This window comes from Hemiscyllium ocellatum, chromosome 7, assembly GCF_020745735.1.
Source record: "Hemiscyllium ocellatum isolate sHemOce1 chromosome 7, sHemOce1.pat.X.cur, whole genome shotgun sequence".
In the NCBI taxonomy this organism is placed as follows: Eukaryota; Metazoa; Chordata; class Chondrichthyes; order Orectolobiformes; family Hemiscylliidae; genus Hemiscyllium; species Hemiscyllium ocellatum.
Window position 1 is genome coordinate 62,932,673 of NC_083407.1, and position 12,474 is coordinate 62,945,146.

A 12,474-nucleotide genomic window follows, 5' to 3' on the forward strand; every position below is an offset into this window, starting at 1 on the left:
TGAAAGAAATGTCAGTGCCTTGATACAAAATAAGAAAAATTGCCCGGAAATGGTTTGCTGTAATTGTACTACAAGCTTACCAAAACAGTCAAGTATACACAACACTTATGATAGCATGTGTGAGAGATTATTACATTCACCATTTTAAGGACAGTACTTCCAACATTCTTCAGCGAACAGATTATTTGGTAACAGATCCTTTGGGACTCCATCTGTTAAATCCAATCCAGTGACACAACTAAAACAAAATATACTTTGCCTGCGGAGTCAGAGAAAAGCTCACACTGTCTAAGCAGACAATAAATTGCAGCCTTTGGCAAAACTGCAAACTTCAGAGAAAATGGATGGGAAACAGATATTACCAAAGTCAACCAGCTTGACTCCTCCTTCTGTTGTCAGGAGGATGTTGTTGCCCTTAACATCACGATGAATAATTCTGTTTTTGTGTAAATGCTGAAGGCCCTGTAGAAAATACAAGTAGTTCAAATGGAATTACAGAGAAACAATTCTTTATGAAATAATAAAATATTTCCATCTGCATGTGTATTAATGAAATACTCAGTAACTGTACTGGACTATACTCCAACCATAAATCCATGACTTCTAACTATGTGTAAAATGAAAATATATGTAGCAGAGAACAGTTGAACTCTGTTGTCATTTAGTTCTTACCAAAAGTGCCCCGTATAAAATGTATGAGATTAACGCTTCATCCATGGTTTCATCACGCTTCAGTAGATTTGTGATGAGTTCCGTGACAGAACCTCCATTGCACAGCTGTGAAAGAGAAGCATTTCTGTTAGCTAGAAAAGTCATTTCATTTTTATCCCTGCACACAGCAAGAAAGTGCAGTTAAATGGCAAAAACACTGGCAAATTGCATAACAGGTAAGAGTCAAGCTACAAAATACATTTATTTCATTGCACTAAGAGAAAATGTTGCTATTTTATATAGAAAAGAAACATTTAATAGAACTTAATGTACATGGCTAACTTTGCTTTATTTGGAGAAATTTAATGAATTCTTTCATCTGAATACAGAATATTTAGATATGTACACTACATACTGTCCTCACTATATAACAAATATGGTATCATACAATGTAACTGCCTCAGCAAAATACAGGTCAAATGATTCTCTGACATTTGGTAATATTACAACAGATTACCAGGGCTATACAATTAATTTGATCATTTGCACTGTATTCAAACTTTATTATTCAAAATGATACGCTGGCATAATCACCACCGATTAACATAACTGAGACAAGTACCACTGAATAAAGACAGACTCAACTTTCCATGCTAGAATTCTATTCTCAAGTATATCACTTGAGGGAGCACCATATAAAAACCTGAAAGGTGTTTTCCATGAAGAAAAAAAAAGTTAATCATAGGAAAAATTGTTCCACTTAATTATAATACAAACTGTGGGAGAATGGCACTTGTTTCCGATTTCAGTCAAGACCAAGGAAGAACAGACAACTAAGGAAAATAGATTATCCAGCTCGAAAGATCTCTTCAAATAATAAGACTCCTTCACACACACACACACACACACAAACGTCCTGTTAAACTGACCCAAATTTACCTATTGGGTGGATGATCCAATGTTCAACTTCGAGACCCCCAGTTGTAGAGCAGGTGCAGGCCATACAGCTTATTGAATAGGGAAGCAGACTCAATGCAATGATGATTGATGGTAATCTTCAAATGCACCGTATTTTTGTTCTTTTAAATGCAAGCAGCCTGACCATGGCAGAAAGCCAAGTGGAACAATCAGCCAATTAAATTCATTTTTTAAAGATTTGTGTTATTTCAGTTCACTCATGATTCTTCAACATCCATGTACATCATGTGATTTCAGTTTTGTTTCTTGCACATTAAACTTGAAGGTACTGATGAATTCAGACAGAAGTTTGCAAATAAATAAGCAATATGATGCATAAATGGGTGTGACTACTTTAACAAGAGTAGACTTTCCATTATATTTCCCACAAAGTATCAGAGGTTTCACTTTCCTAAATTGGTATTAATGAATTCCGCGTGAAAATACGGGGAAAATGATATCTGTGGTAAATAAATTCAAGAGTTTATGAAAGTATTGCTGAAAGATGGAAGTGATTTTTTTTTCGAAAGTTTGCTCTTCGAAAGATAGATACTTGTACACATCATAACTAATTGTCTTCTACCTAGAATAGTTAATAAAATGCAACAAACACAGAAACTGATGGAGAACTCAGCAGTTCTGGGATCATCTGTAGAAAGAAAACAAAGTAAACATTTCAGTTTCAGTAAACTGACTGGAGGTAGGGAAAGGCGATATATATGTTGAAGATGGGGAGGGGGGGGTGTTATGGGATGGGGGAAAGTTTGGAGGAGTAAATGATAATGAAAATGGAGCCCAGAGAGAGAGACAGAGAGAAAGAGAGAGAGAGAGAACACAGTTGGGCAGAATGGTGTGTCTGGGAGAAAGAAAAGCTGCTAATGGGAACCAATAGTGCATAAAAATCTGTTGGCTGTGATGAAATGTGATGACAAGGTCCAGGGTGGGTAAAGGACATGGAAAAAGGCGCTCATGCCCTAAAATTATGGAAAAACTGATAGGAAGTACTGGAGAAGATCAGCAGGTGTGGCAGCGCCTGTGAGAAGAAGGTAGAGTTAACCTTCTGATGAAAAGTAACCAGACCTGATTACCAGTATCCTCAGTTCTTTGCTTTATCCAAGAATTATTGAACTAAATATGGAGTCCTGAAGGCTATAGGGTCTCCAAGCAGAAAATGAAATGCTGTTCTTCCAATATGCATTGAGCTTCACTGGAACACTGCAGCAGGCCCGAGATAGAGATGTTGGCCATGGAACACAATGGTGTGTTGAAGTGGCAGGCAACCAGTAGCTCGAGCTCATTTTTGTGACAGTATGTAGGTGTTCCATAAAGCAGTCGCCCGGTTTGTGTTTCATCTCCTTAATGTCGAGGACATCACATTGTGAGCAGCAGATACAGCATAGTAGATTGAGTGCAGTACGGGTAAATAGCTATTTCAACTGGAAGGTGTGTGTGGAGCCTTGGATAATAAGGAAGGAGGAAGTAAATGGGCAACTGTTACACCTTCTGTGATTACATGGAAAGCAGCCATGGGATTGTGGGGAGGTGTTGTGTGTGGTGGAGCAACAGATCTGAGTGTCCCCGAAGAAGCTGTCCTTGCGAAAGACTGACAACAGATCAGAAGAGAAAATGTATCTGATGTACAGTACATCCTACTGGAGAAGCTGAACTAGATCTGCTCCTGTCTCTGATAGGATTTCTGCTCTAAACTTCCTTGTTTTCTTCATTACTTTCGTTGTTACTCCTAGTGTTTGAGAAGGCATTTGCCAAAACTCATTCCCACAGCCATATCGCATTCCTCAGTGAATGCTTCCAGGTCAGAGTCACTCCATGTATATTCCAACTGAATGCTTTGTGTTTTGAATGCACCCAGGATCACAGGTATCTTGGTGACATACAACACTTCTCTTACAACTGTTTTCACTGCATCCTGAGATCAACATTTAGTGTTCTACATCACCATATGCAAACTCTCAGCGTTACTCCATCAGCACCACTTCATGCTCTTTAAGAGCTGCCCTACCGCCAGTTCCACTTCATTCTCCATATCAACAACAAACATCTCCTTCCAGGAACGCAAACTGCAATATCTCAGAGGTACCCACACTCTTCTGAAACCTTCCACCCCTTCCCCTCCTATCTCCATCCCTTTTGCTAAGCTCAGCTGGTCAGGTATTTCTATCTCTTCTGACCTTCCTCTCTCTGATGCTGAACATTTTGTACTCAGCACTAGTCTTAGTTTGAACAGTCTGAGGCCATTCCCTCAATGAATTTCAGACAGAACATGCCATGACATTGCAGACTTCTTCCATCAACCGGTAACTCAAGGTAATTTTTGTGACAGAATGTAGGTGTTCCACAAAGCAGTTGCGAAGTTTGTATTCCATCTCCTTAATGTCGAGGAGACCACATTGTGAGCTGCAAATACAGCAGAGTAGATTGATTACAGTACAGATAAATAGTTCCTTCACCTGGAAGGTGTGTCTGGAGCCTTGGATAATAAGGATGGAGGAAGTAAATGGGCAAGTTTTACACCTGTTGTGATTGCATGTCTCCATCCCATTTCTTCGGACAAGAGTGCTCTCCTCACCCCAAAGATCACTTTACCCACCTCCAACACTCTCCATCCTCCTGGTCCCCTGTATCTGGGTTTTTACCTGCACTCGGTTTGCTCATTAAGAACCACTGGCGTGACATCAGTTACCCTAATTTGTCCAGCCCTCCTTTTCACCCATTCAAACTTAGGTCTCCCCAAACTGACTGTACTATGTGCTCTCAGATTCAACCCTGACTTTGTAATCAAACTTGTGGAAAACTGTTGGAAAACAAAACTTTTGTTGCAGCAAAAACTTCCAGCTCGGCGAACAGAACCACAACAACGGACACCCGAGCTACAAATCTTCAACCAGACTTTTTGTGGAAAACTAACCTCTACATTGTAGAGGCTGAGCACCAGCTCTTGGACACCTCCTCTCTCCCCTAGACCACCATGTCACCACTGAACATCAGGCTACTATACCTATGGTGGTTACTAATTTCATTTTATCTGGTGATCTCCCCTCATTGCCTCCGAGCTCAGAGTCCCACAACTTCATTCATCCAACTTCTGCCCAAAATCCTCAAACAGGGCAGATCCATTGTTTCTGCCGGCTCTGCCACACAGAATGTAGCTTTTCCTAACTCGACTCAATTTCTCCTCCCCTTCTCCTTTAACTTCCCATTTACATCTGCATTTCTTCTGATGCTTTACACCACTTTCAGAATTCCTGCTTACCAGCTGCACCAGCTGCCTCTTCTTCACGATGGATGTGTAATCCTTTTATACATCCAGTCCCCACTGGGATGGTCTCAGGGTTCTCCACCTCTTTCTGGAAAAAAAGGCCTGAACCACCCCACCTTCCTCCACCTGTCTAAGCTCACCCTCACTTTGAACAATTTCTCCTTTAGCTTCTGTCACTTTCTTAAAATTAAAGGTGTAGTCAGGGTTACAGACATGGTCCCAGTTACACCCATCTCCTGTGGGGTTCGTGAAACATTCCTTGTTCCAGATTCTTCCCCAAACTCTTTCTCTGGGGCATCAGTGACATCATCAGTGCTACTTCCCCCTGTTGTCCAGAATTGGAAAAAATTATCAATTTCTTCACCAATTTCCACCTGACCTCACCTGGTCCGTCTGACCCCACTGTTCCCTTCCCCAATATTCTTGGGATGAGCTGGCCACTGACATCCTCTACAAATCCACTAACTCCCACTGTGATTTGGACTACACATCCTCACATCCCGCTTCCTGCAACTATTCTATTCCATTCTCTCAGTTTCTCCATCTCTGTTGCATCTGTTCAGTTGATGCCATCTTCTGCAGAAAGGCCACAGAAATATGCATCATTTTCCCTCAACCGAGGATTCCCCATCACCATGGTTGACAGGCTTCCCAGCTGTGGCCAACCATTTCTGCACTTCCGCCCTGACCCTTCTCTTCCCTCCCAAGCACTGCTAGGGTCCCAGCAGTCCTCAGTTTCCACCCCACCTGCATCCATATCCGAAGGATCATAATCCACCATTTCCCTCACCTCCAGTAGGAAGTCTCCACCAAAAAAAAATTCCCTCCCTCCCCTCTTTGGGATTTTCCTTACTTGGCTCCACTCTAACCTATCCATTGTTGGAAAAGTCTCTTTCCACAACCATATGAACAGCAAGGGTCTCCTAAAGATCCTACTGATGTCTCTTCCCATCTTTTCCTCAGTAATATAATGTTCATTGGTTACAAAGTTTACACACACAAGGCCAATAGTTTTATATATATATATGTCAATGACATGTTGTTTAATGCCTGGCATGGAATTCAGTGAATTCTAACTTCTGTCAAAGTAAATAATAGAAAGATCAAGCTTATAGCTATTTCCCTTTGTCTATCTTCCAATAATCTACTTCTCAATTAGGGGGCAAATAAAACAATGCTGAAAAATTCTTCTATTGCTCAGTGCATGAAGTTTTTTTTATTCATTCACATGATGTGAGCATCACTGGCTAGGACAGTATTTTTGTCCATCCATATTTACCCTTGAGAAGGAAGTGCTGGAGAGCTACCTTCTTGAATCACTACAGTCCATGTGCTGTAGGTAGATCCACTATATTAGTAGGGAGGAAATACCACAGTGGTTTGACCCAGCAACAGTAAAGGAACAATAATATATTCCTAAGTCAGGACTGTGAATACCTTTGAGGGAAACCTGCAGGTAGTGGTATTGCCATATATCTGCTACCTGCCTGGAAGTAGTCATGGGTTTGGAAAGTGCTGTCTAAGCATCTTTGGCAAAATTCTGCAGTACATTGCTTAAAAGTACACACTACTGCTACTGAGTGTTAATGATGGCGAGAGTGAATGAAGTGCCAATTAAGTGGAATTCTTTGGCCTGGATGGTGTCAGGCTCCTATTATGTTATTAAGACCATAATATATGGGAGCAGAAATTAGGTCTTTCAGCCCATTGAGTCTGTTCCGTCACTCAATCATGGTTGATAAGTTTTTCAACCCCATTATCTTGCTTTCTCCCGATAACCCTTGATCCCCTTGACAATCAAGAACCTATCTATCTCTGTCTTAAATATACTCAAATGTCCTGGCCTCCACAGCTTTCCATGGCAGTGATTTCCGTAGATTCACCACTCTCTGGCTAAAGAAGTTTCTCCTTATCTCTATTCGAAAAGGTCTTCCTTTACTATGCCCTCAGGTCCTAGTCTCTCTTTCCAATGGAAACATTTCCCCAACATCCACTCTGTTGAGGCCATTCAGTATTCTGTATGTTTCAAATAGATCCCCCTCATCCTTTTAAACTCCATTCAGTATAGACCCAGAGTCCTCAAGCATTCTTCAAAATGTTAAGCTTTTCATTCCTGGGACGATTGTGAACCTCACTGACTCCACTCCAGGGCCAGTACATCATTCCTGAGATATGGTGCCCAAAACTGCGTACAATTTTCTTAATGTGGTCTGACCAAAGCCTTATAGAGCCTCAGAGCTACATCCCTGCTTTTATATTCAAGTCCTCTCAAAATAAATGCTATCATTGCATTTGACTTCCTAACTACTGACTCAACCTACAAGTCGACCTTGAGAGAATCCTGAACTAAAACTCCCAAGTCTCTTTGCACATTCAGACTTCTGAATTTTCTCCCCATTTAGAAAATAGTCCATGTTTCTATTCTTCTTATCAAAATGCATGACCTCACACTTTCCCACACTGTACTCTGTCACTTCTTTGCCCACTCTCCTAACCTGTCCAAATCCTTCTGCAGCCTCCCTGCCACCTCAACACTATCTGTTCCTCTACCTAACGTATCATTTGCAAACTTAGCCAGAATGCCCTCAATTCCTTCATCTAGATCATTAATGTATGAGATGAAAGGCTATGGTCCCAACAATGAGCTTTGTGGAATACCATTTGACACCGGCTGTCATCCTGAGAATGACCCTTTAATCCCCACTCTCTGTTTTCAGCTAGACAGTCAATCTTCTATCCATGCAAGCACCTCGCTTCTAACATCTTGGACGCTTATCTTACTCAACAACCTCCTGCGCAGCACCTTGTCAAAGGTCTTTTTGAAATCCTGACAGATAACATCCATTGGCTCTCCTTGGTCTAACCTGCTTGTTACTTCCTGAAAGAATTCTAGCAGACTTTTCAAGGATGACCTTTCCTTGATGAAATCATGCTGACTTTGCCCTGTTTTACTATACACTTTCAAGTATTCAGAAATCCCATCCTTCACACTGGACTCCAACATCTTACCCACGACCAAGGTCAGACTAATCAGCCTGTAAGTTTCTGTCTTTTACCTTACTTCCTTTTTTTTTTGTAGATATTTTTATTGAAATTTAACATTTTTGCAAATTTACAAAAATAAACAAAACTCTCAAATACAAACATTGATGTACAATTAAATCATATATACAATAGTCATAATTTAACAAAGAAAAGAGAAAGAAAGAAAACAAAAAAAGAAAAAAAAGAAACGAAAAAAGAAAGAAAAAAAAAACTCAACTTTCTACTAATCTAACCTATAACTAACCAGAGTGTATACCTAAGTCTCTTACATGCTCGGAATGTATAAACATCAAATATGATAAAACCCGTATTCGCGCAGGATTCCTCTCCCAAGGGGCCCCGGAGCAGCCCGGTCTGAAATCTTCACTAAATAAAAGCCCTTGTTAGGATAGCCGAAATATCTGCATTTATATAATTCAAAAAGGGCTGCCATATTTTATAAAATAATTCAGTCTTTCGGTGCACCATATTTGTGAGGAAGTCAAGGGGGATATATTCCATAATTAATCTGTGCCAATTTGAAAGTCCAGGGGGGCCCTCAGCCACCCAGTTCACCAAAATATTTTTCCTTGCACAGAAAGAGAGAATAGAAAATAGTCTCTTCCCATGCATATCCAGAGATGAGAGGTTCGAAAAGCCCAAAAGGAGAGATACAGGGTCCACCCTAATTTCCGTTCCTAAAATTTCTGTTAGGGTATTTGCCACTTTAGTCCAGTATCTGCGGATTTTCTGACAAGTCCACAGACAATGTACAAGAGTACCTACCTCTATTTTGCATTTAGGACACATTGGAGATGCTCCTGCCTTAAATTTTGCCAGTCGAGCCGGAGCTATATGGGCCCTATGAAGTATCTTTAGTTGGATAGCCTGAGTTCTGTTACAGATAGCAATTCTTCTAGCATTTTCCCAAATGTCATTCCACATATCCTCAGAGATTTCTAGCCCCAAGTCCTGCTCCCATGTTTTAAGCAGGTCATCCATGTCTCCTGAGACTCCATTGTGTAGCAAATGGTATATAGTACTAACGGAGGATGCCCCCGCTGGTCGTAAGACATTACGTTCTCTGTCTGACTTATAAAGACTATCTATTAATGTAGTCTTCCTCTGTATATAATCTCGAACTTGGAAGTATCGAAAGAGATCCCCATTAGGTATTCCGAATTTCAGACGCAGCTGCTCAAAGGACATCAGGATCCCATCTTTAAATAGGTCCCCTAAGCATGAGATGCCCCTGGATCTCCAGAGTTTAAAGGTGGCATCTGTAATCCCCGGTTGGAATCCCCATGCGCCTACTATTGGTGCATGGGGGGGATGTTTTATGTGAGTTACCCTCATTTTGCCGCATTATATTCCAGGCCTTAATTGTGTTTAATATTATGGGATTTTTACAGTGGTCTGTAATGATTTTCCTCTTATCTGAAAATAAAAGGTTAATAAGTGGGTATTTTACTTGGGAGGCTTCGATAGCCAGCCAAATTGATTGTGGATCAGATGAAACCCAATCAGCTATGTAACTTAGTAGGGAGCTTAACTGATATTTCCTAAAGTCTGGGAAGTCCAGTCCTCCCCTTGCCTGTGGAAGCTGTAGCTTCTTCAGCTTAATAAGAGGCCGTCTATGGTTCCAAATAAAGGAGCCCAACCAGCCATATAATTTACGTAGGGCTAGCCTTGGCAGCATCAGCGGGAGCATTCTCATAGGATATAAGAGACGGGGCAGAACATTCATTTTAATTAATGCTATTCTCCCTAGCCAGGAAATCGGAAGGTCTCTCCATCGCTGGAGGTCCTGCCTTATCCTTTCCATTAATTGTACAAAATTAGCCCTATACAGCTGATCAAATACTGGCGTGATAAAAATACCTAAATATAAGAAGCCCTCCAGGGACCAACGGAAGGGAAAAGGGGATCCGTCCATTAAGTGGGGTATCATAGCCAGACCACCCATTGGCATGGCTTCCGATTTTGAAAAATTAATTTTATAGCCTGAGAATGCACTAAATGTATTAATAACTTGAATTAGACGAGGCACTGACATTAAAGGATTACTGAGGAATAAGAGAACGTCATCTGCATAGAGGGTAATTTTGTGTTTACCTGTACCAATCCTCGGGGCCTTTATATTAGGATCAGTCCGGATGGCTTCTGCTAATGGTTCGATTATCAGTGTAAACAACAATGGTGAGAGAGGACATCCTTGACGGCAGCCCCTACCCACACTGAAGCCATCCGATCTTAACCCATTAGTAATAACAGCTGCTTTGGGGTTATTATACAATGTTGAAACCCATTTGGTAAACACCTGTCCAACGCCAAACCTTTCCAATGTGTAAAATAAATATGACCATTCAACCGTATCAAATGCCTTTTCCGCATCCAATGAAATTACTACTCCTGGTATCTTTCCCTGATGACAGGCTTGGATCATATTCAAGACCCTTCTGATATTATTGGATGATCTGCGGCCCTTAATAAATCCCGTCTGGTCCTCCTTTATAATATATGGCAGTACCCTTTCTAGTCTTAGTGCTAACATTTTTGAGAGAATTTTAAAGTCTACATTTAGTAAGGATATTGGTCTGTAAGATGCACAATCTTCTGGGTCTTTTCCTTTTTTGAGGATAAGAGAAATATTTGCTTCTTTCAGCGTGGGCGGGAGACAGACCTGACTATGCGCAAAATTATACATATCCATAAGTGGGTCAACCAATATTCCTGTAAATTCTTTATAGAATTCAGCTTGAAAACCATCCGGGCCCGGTGCTTTTCCGCTCTGAAGTTGCCTAATTGCCTCAAGTATTTCTTGGACTGTTAAAGGGGTATTTAGGGCCGACACCTGTTCCGGAGTCAGGCCCGGGAAGGTCAAATTTTTAAAAAATGACTGCATCCTCCTAATCCTATCTTCACAATCCTACTATCTATATAGTTCAGAATAAAATTCTTTAAAGGTCGCATTGATCTTTTTATGATCATGAGTCAGGGTACCTGTACTTTCATTGATGGTCGGAATAATTTGAGGGGCTTTCTTTTTCTTTGCAAGAAATGCTAAGTATCTACCCGGTTTGTCGCCATATTCATATAATCTTTGTTTCGCAAATAATATTTCCCTTTTAGCCGTTTGAGTAAGCGCGGTGTTTAAAGCTGTCCTAAGAGCTGTAATCCTCTGCAATTTTGTGATAGAAGGTCTACCAGCGTATGCTGTTTCGGCTGCTTTTAGGCGAGCTTCGAGCAGACGCTGTTGCTCTCCCTTCATTTTCCTCTGGGTCGCTGAATAGGAGATGATCAAACCTCGTGCATAAGCTTTGATGGTCTCCCACATCATTGACGGATTGCTAGCCGTACCAGTATTAATTTCTAAAAAAGTTTTAAGTTCTTGGGAGAAGTACTTTAAAAATTTGCTATCTTTTATCAGGAAGGGGTCCATACACCAATGCCGAGCAGATGTCCCATTGTTCTTTACCTTAGTTTCCATGTATACAGCGGCATGGTCAGAGATTGCTATAGTACCTATTTTACAGGTTGCTATAGAGTTTAGAAAAATCGATGGGGCAAAAAACATATCAATTCTTGTGTGACATTTATGTGGATTAGAGTAGAAAGAAAAATCTCTACCCTGTGGATGGAGACATCTCCATACATCTACCAATCCTAATTCTTTATTCAGGTCCGCCAGTTGTCTAGATCTGGGAGATACTCCAGCGGCACTCTTGGGAATCCTGTCTATTTCCGGATCCATAATACAATTAAAGTCTCCCCCTATAATTGTATGACGGGCACTAAAGGCCATCAGTTTTGAAAAAGCTTCCGTTATGAATTTAAAGGGGTGTGCCGGGGGGCAGTATACATTTAAGATCCCATATTCCTCTCCATTTATGAGGGCTTTAATCAAAATATATCGTCCAGATTCGTCTTTTATCTGATTTAGAATTTTCAAAGGGAAGTTCTTCCGGACAAGGATAACGACTCCCCTGCTTTTTGAATTAAAAAGAGAAAAAAAAGGCCTGATCAAATCCGCCCTGTCGTAATTTTAAGTGTTCTTTATCCGACAGGTGTGTCTCCTGTAGGAGAGCTATATCAACTCTCTCCTTCTTAAGATTTGATAATATTTTCTTCCTTTTAACTGGCGAATTACTCCCCCTGACATTCCAGGTGCACCACTTAACCGACTGTTCAGCCATAATCATCTGGACAGATCCGAGACCCCTCGGGAGGGGAAACCCTATCTAGAACATCCCGAGCATGAAGCATACAAGATTTACAAAAGTAAAGATTCTCTGATACACTCAAAACAATATAACAAAAAACTCTTTCTAAGTATAAAAAATATAAAACATTCCGAATTGGAGATTTTCTCCCTTGTTCCCAGGGAGCGTCACTTCCTCTCCCACAGTCCATCTTACCCTCTTCCAACCAGTGCCCCACCCTTGACCCAGGTGTTCCTCAATAAAATGAGGAGAATTCAAATATAATATAAAGCTAGAGTTAACAGTGAACACCCCACCCCCACCCACACCCACATCTAAATATATTTGGGAATATTAATACCA

The 12,474-nt window shown here is 40.8% G+C and overlaps 1 protein-coding gene across 1 annotated transcript in view; it reads right to left on the minus strand.

Moving 5' to 3' along the window:
* myo3b (myosin IIIB) overlaps positions 1-12,474 on the minus strand; it is a 568,489-nt gene that overhangs the window by 489,990 nt on the left and 66,025 nt on the right. Inside the window, exons 4-5 of the mRNA XM_060827913.1 lie at positions 673-777; positions 363-462 (exon numbers count right to left, since the gene is read on the minus strand). Of these exons, the coding sequence (XP_060683896.1) occupies positions 363-462; positions 673-777 (205 nt within the window). The remainder of the gene's footprint in view (positions 1-362; positions 463-672; positions 778-12,474) is intronic.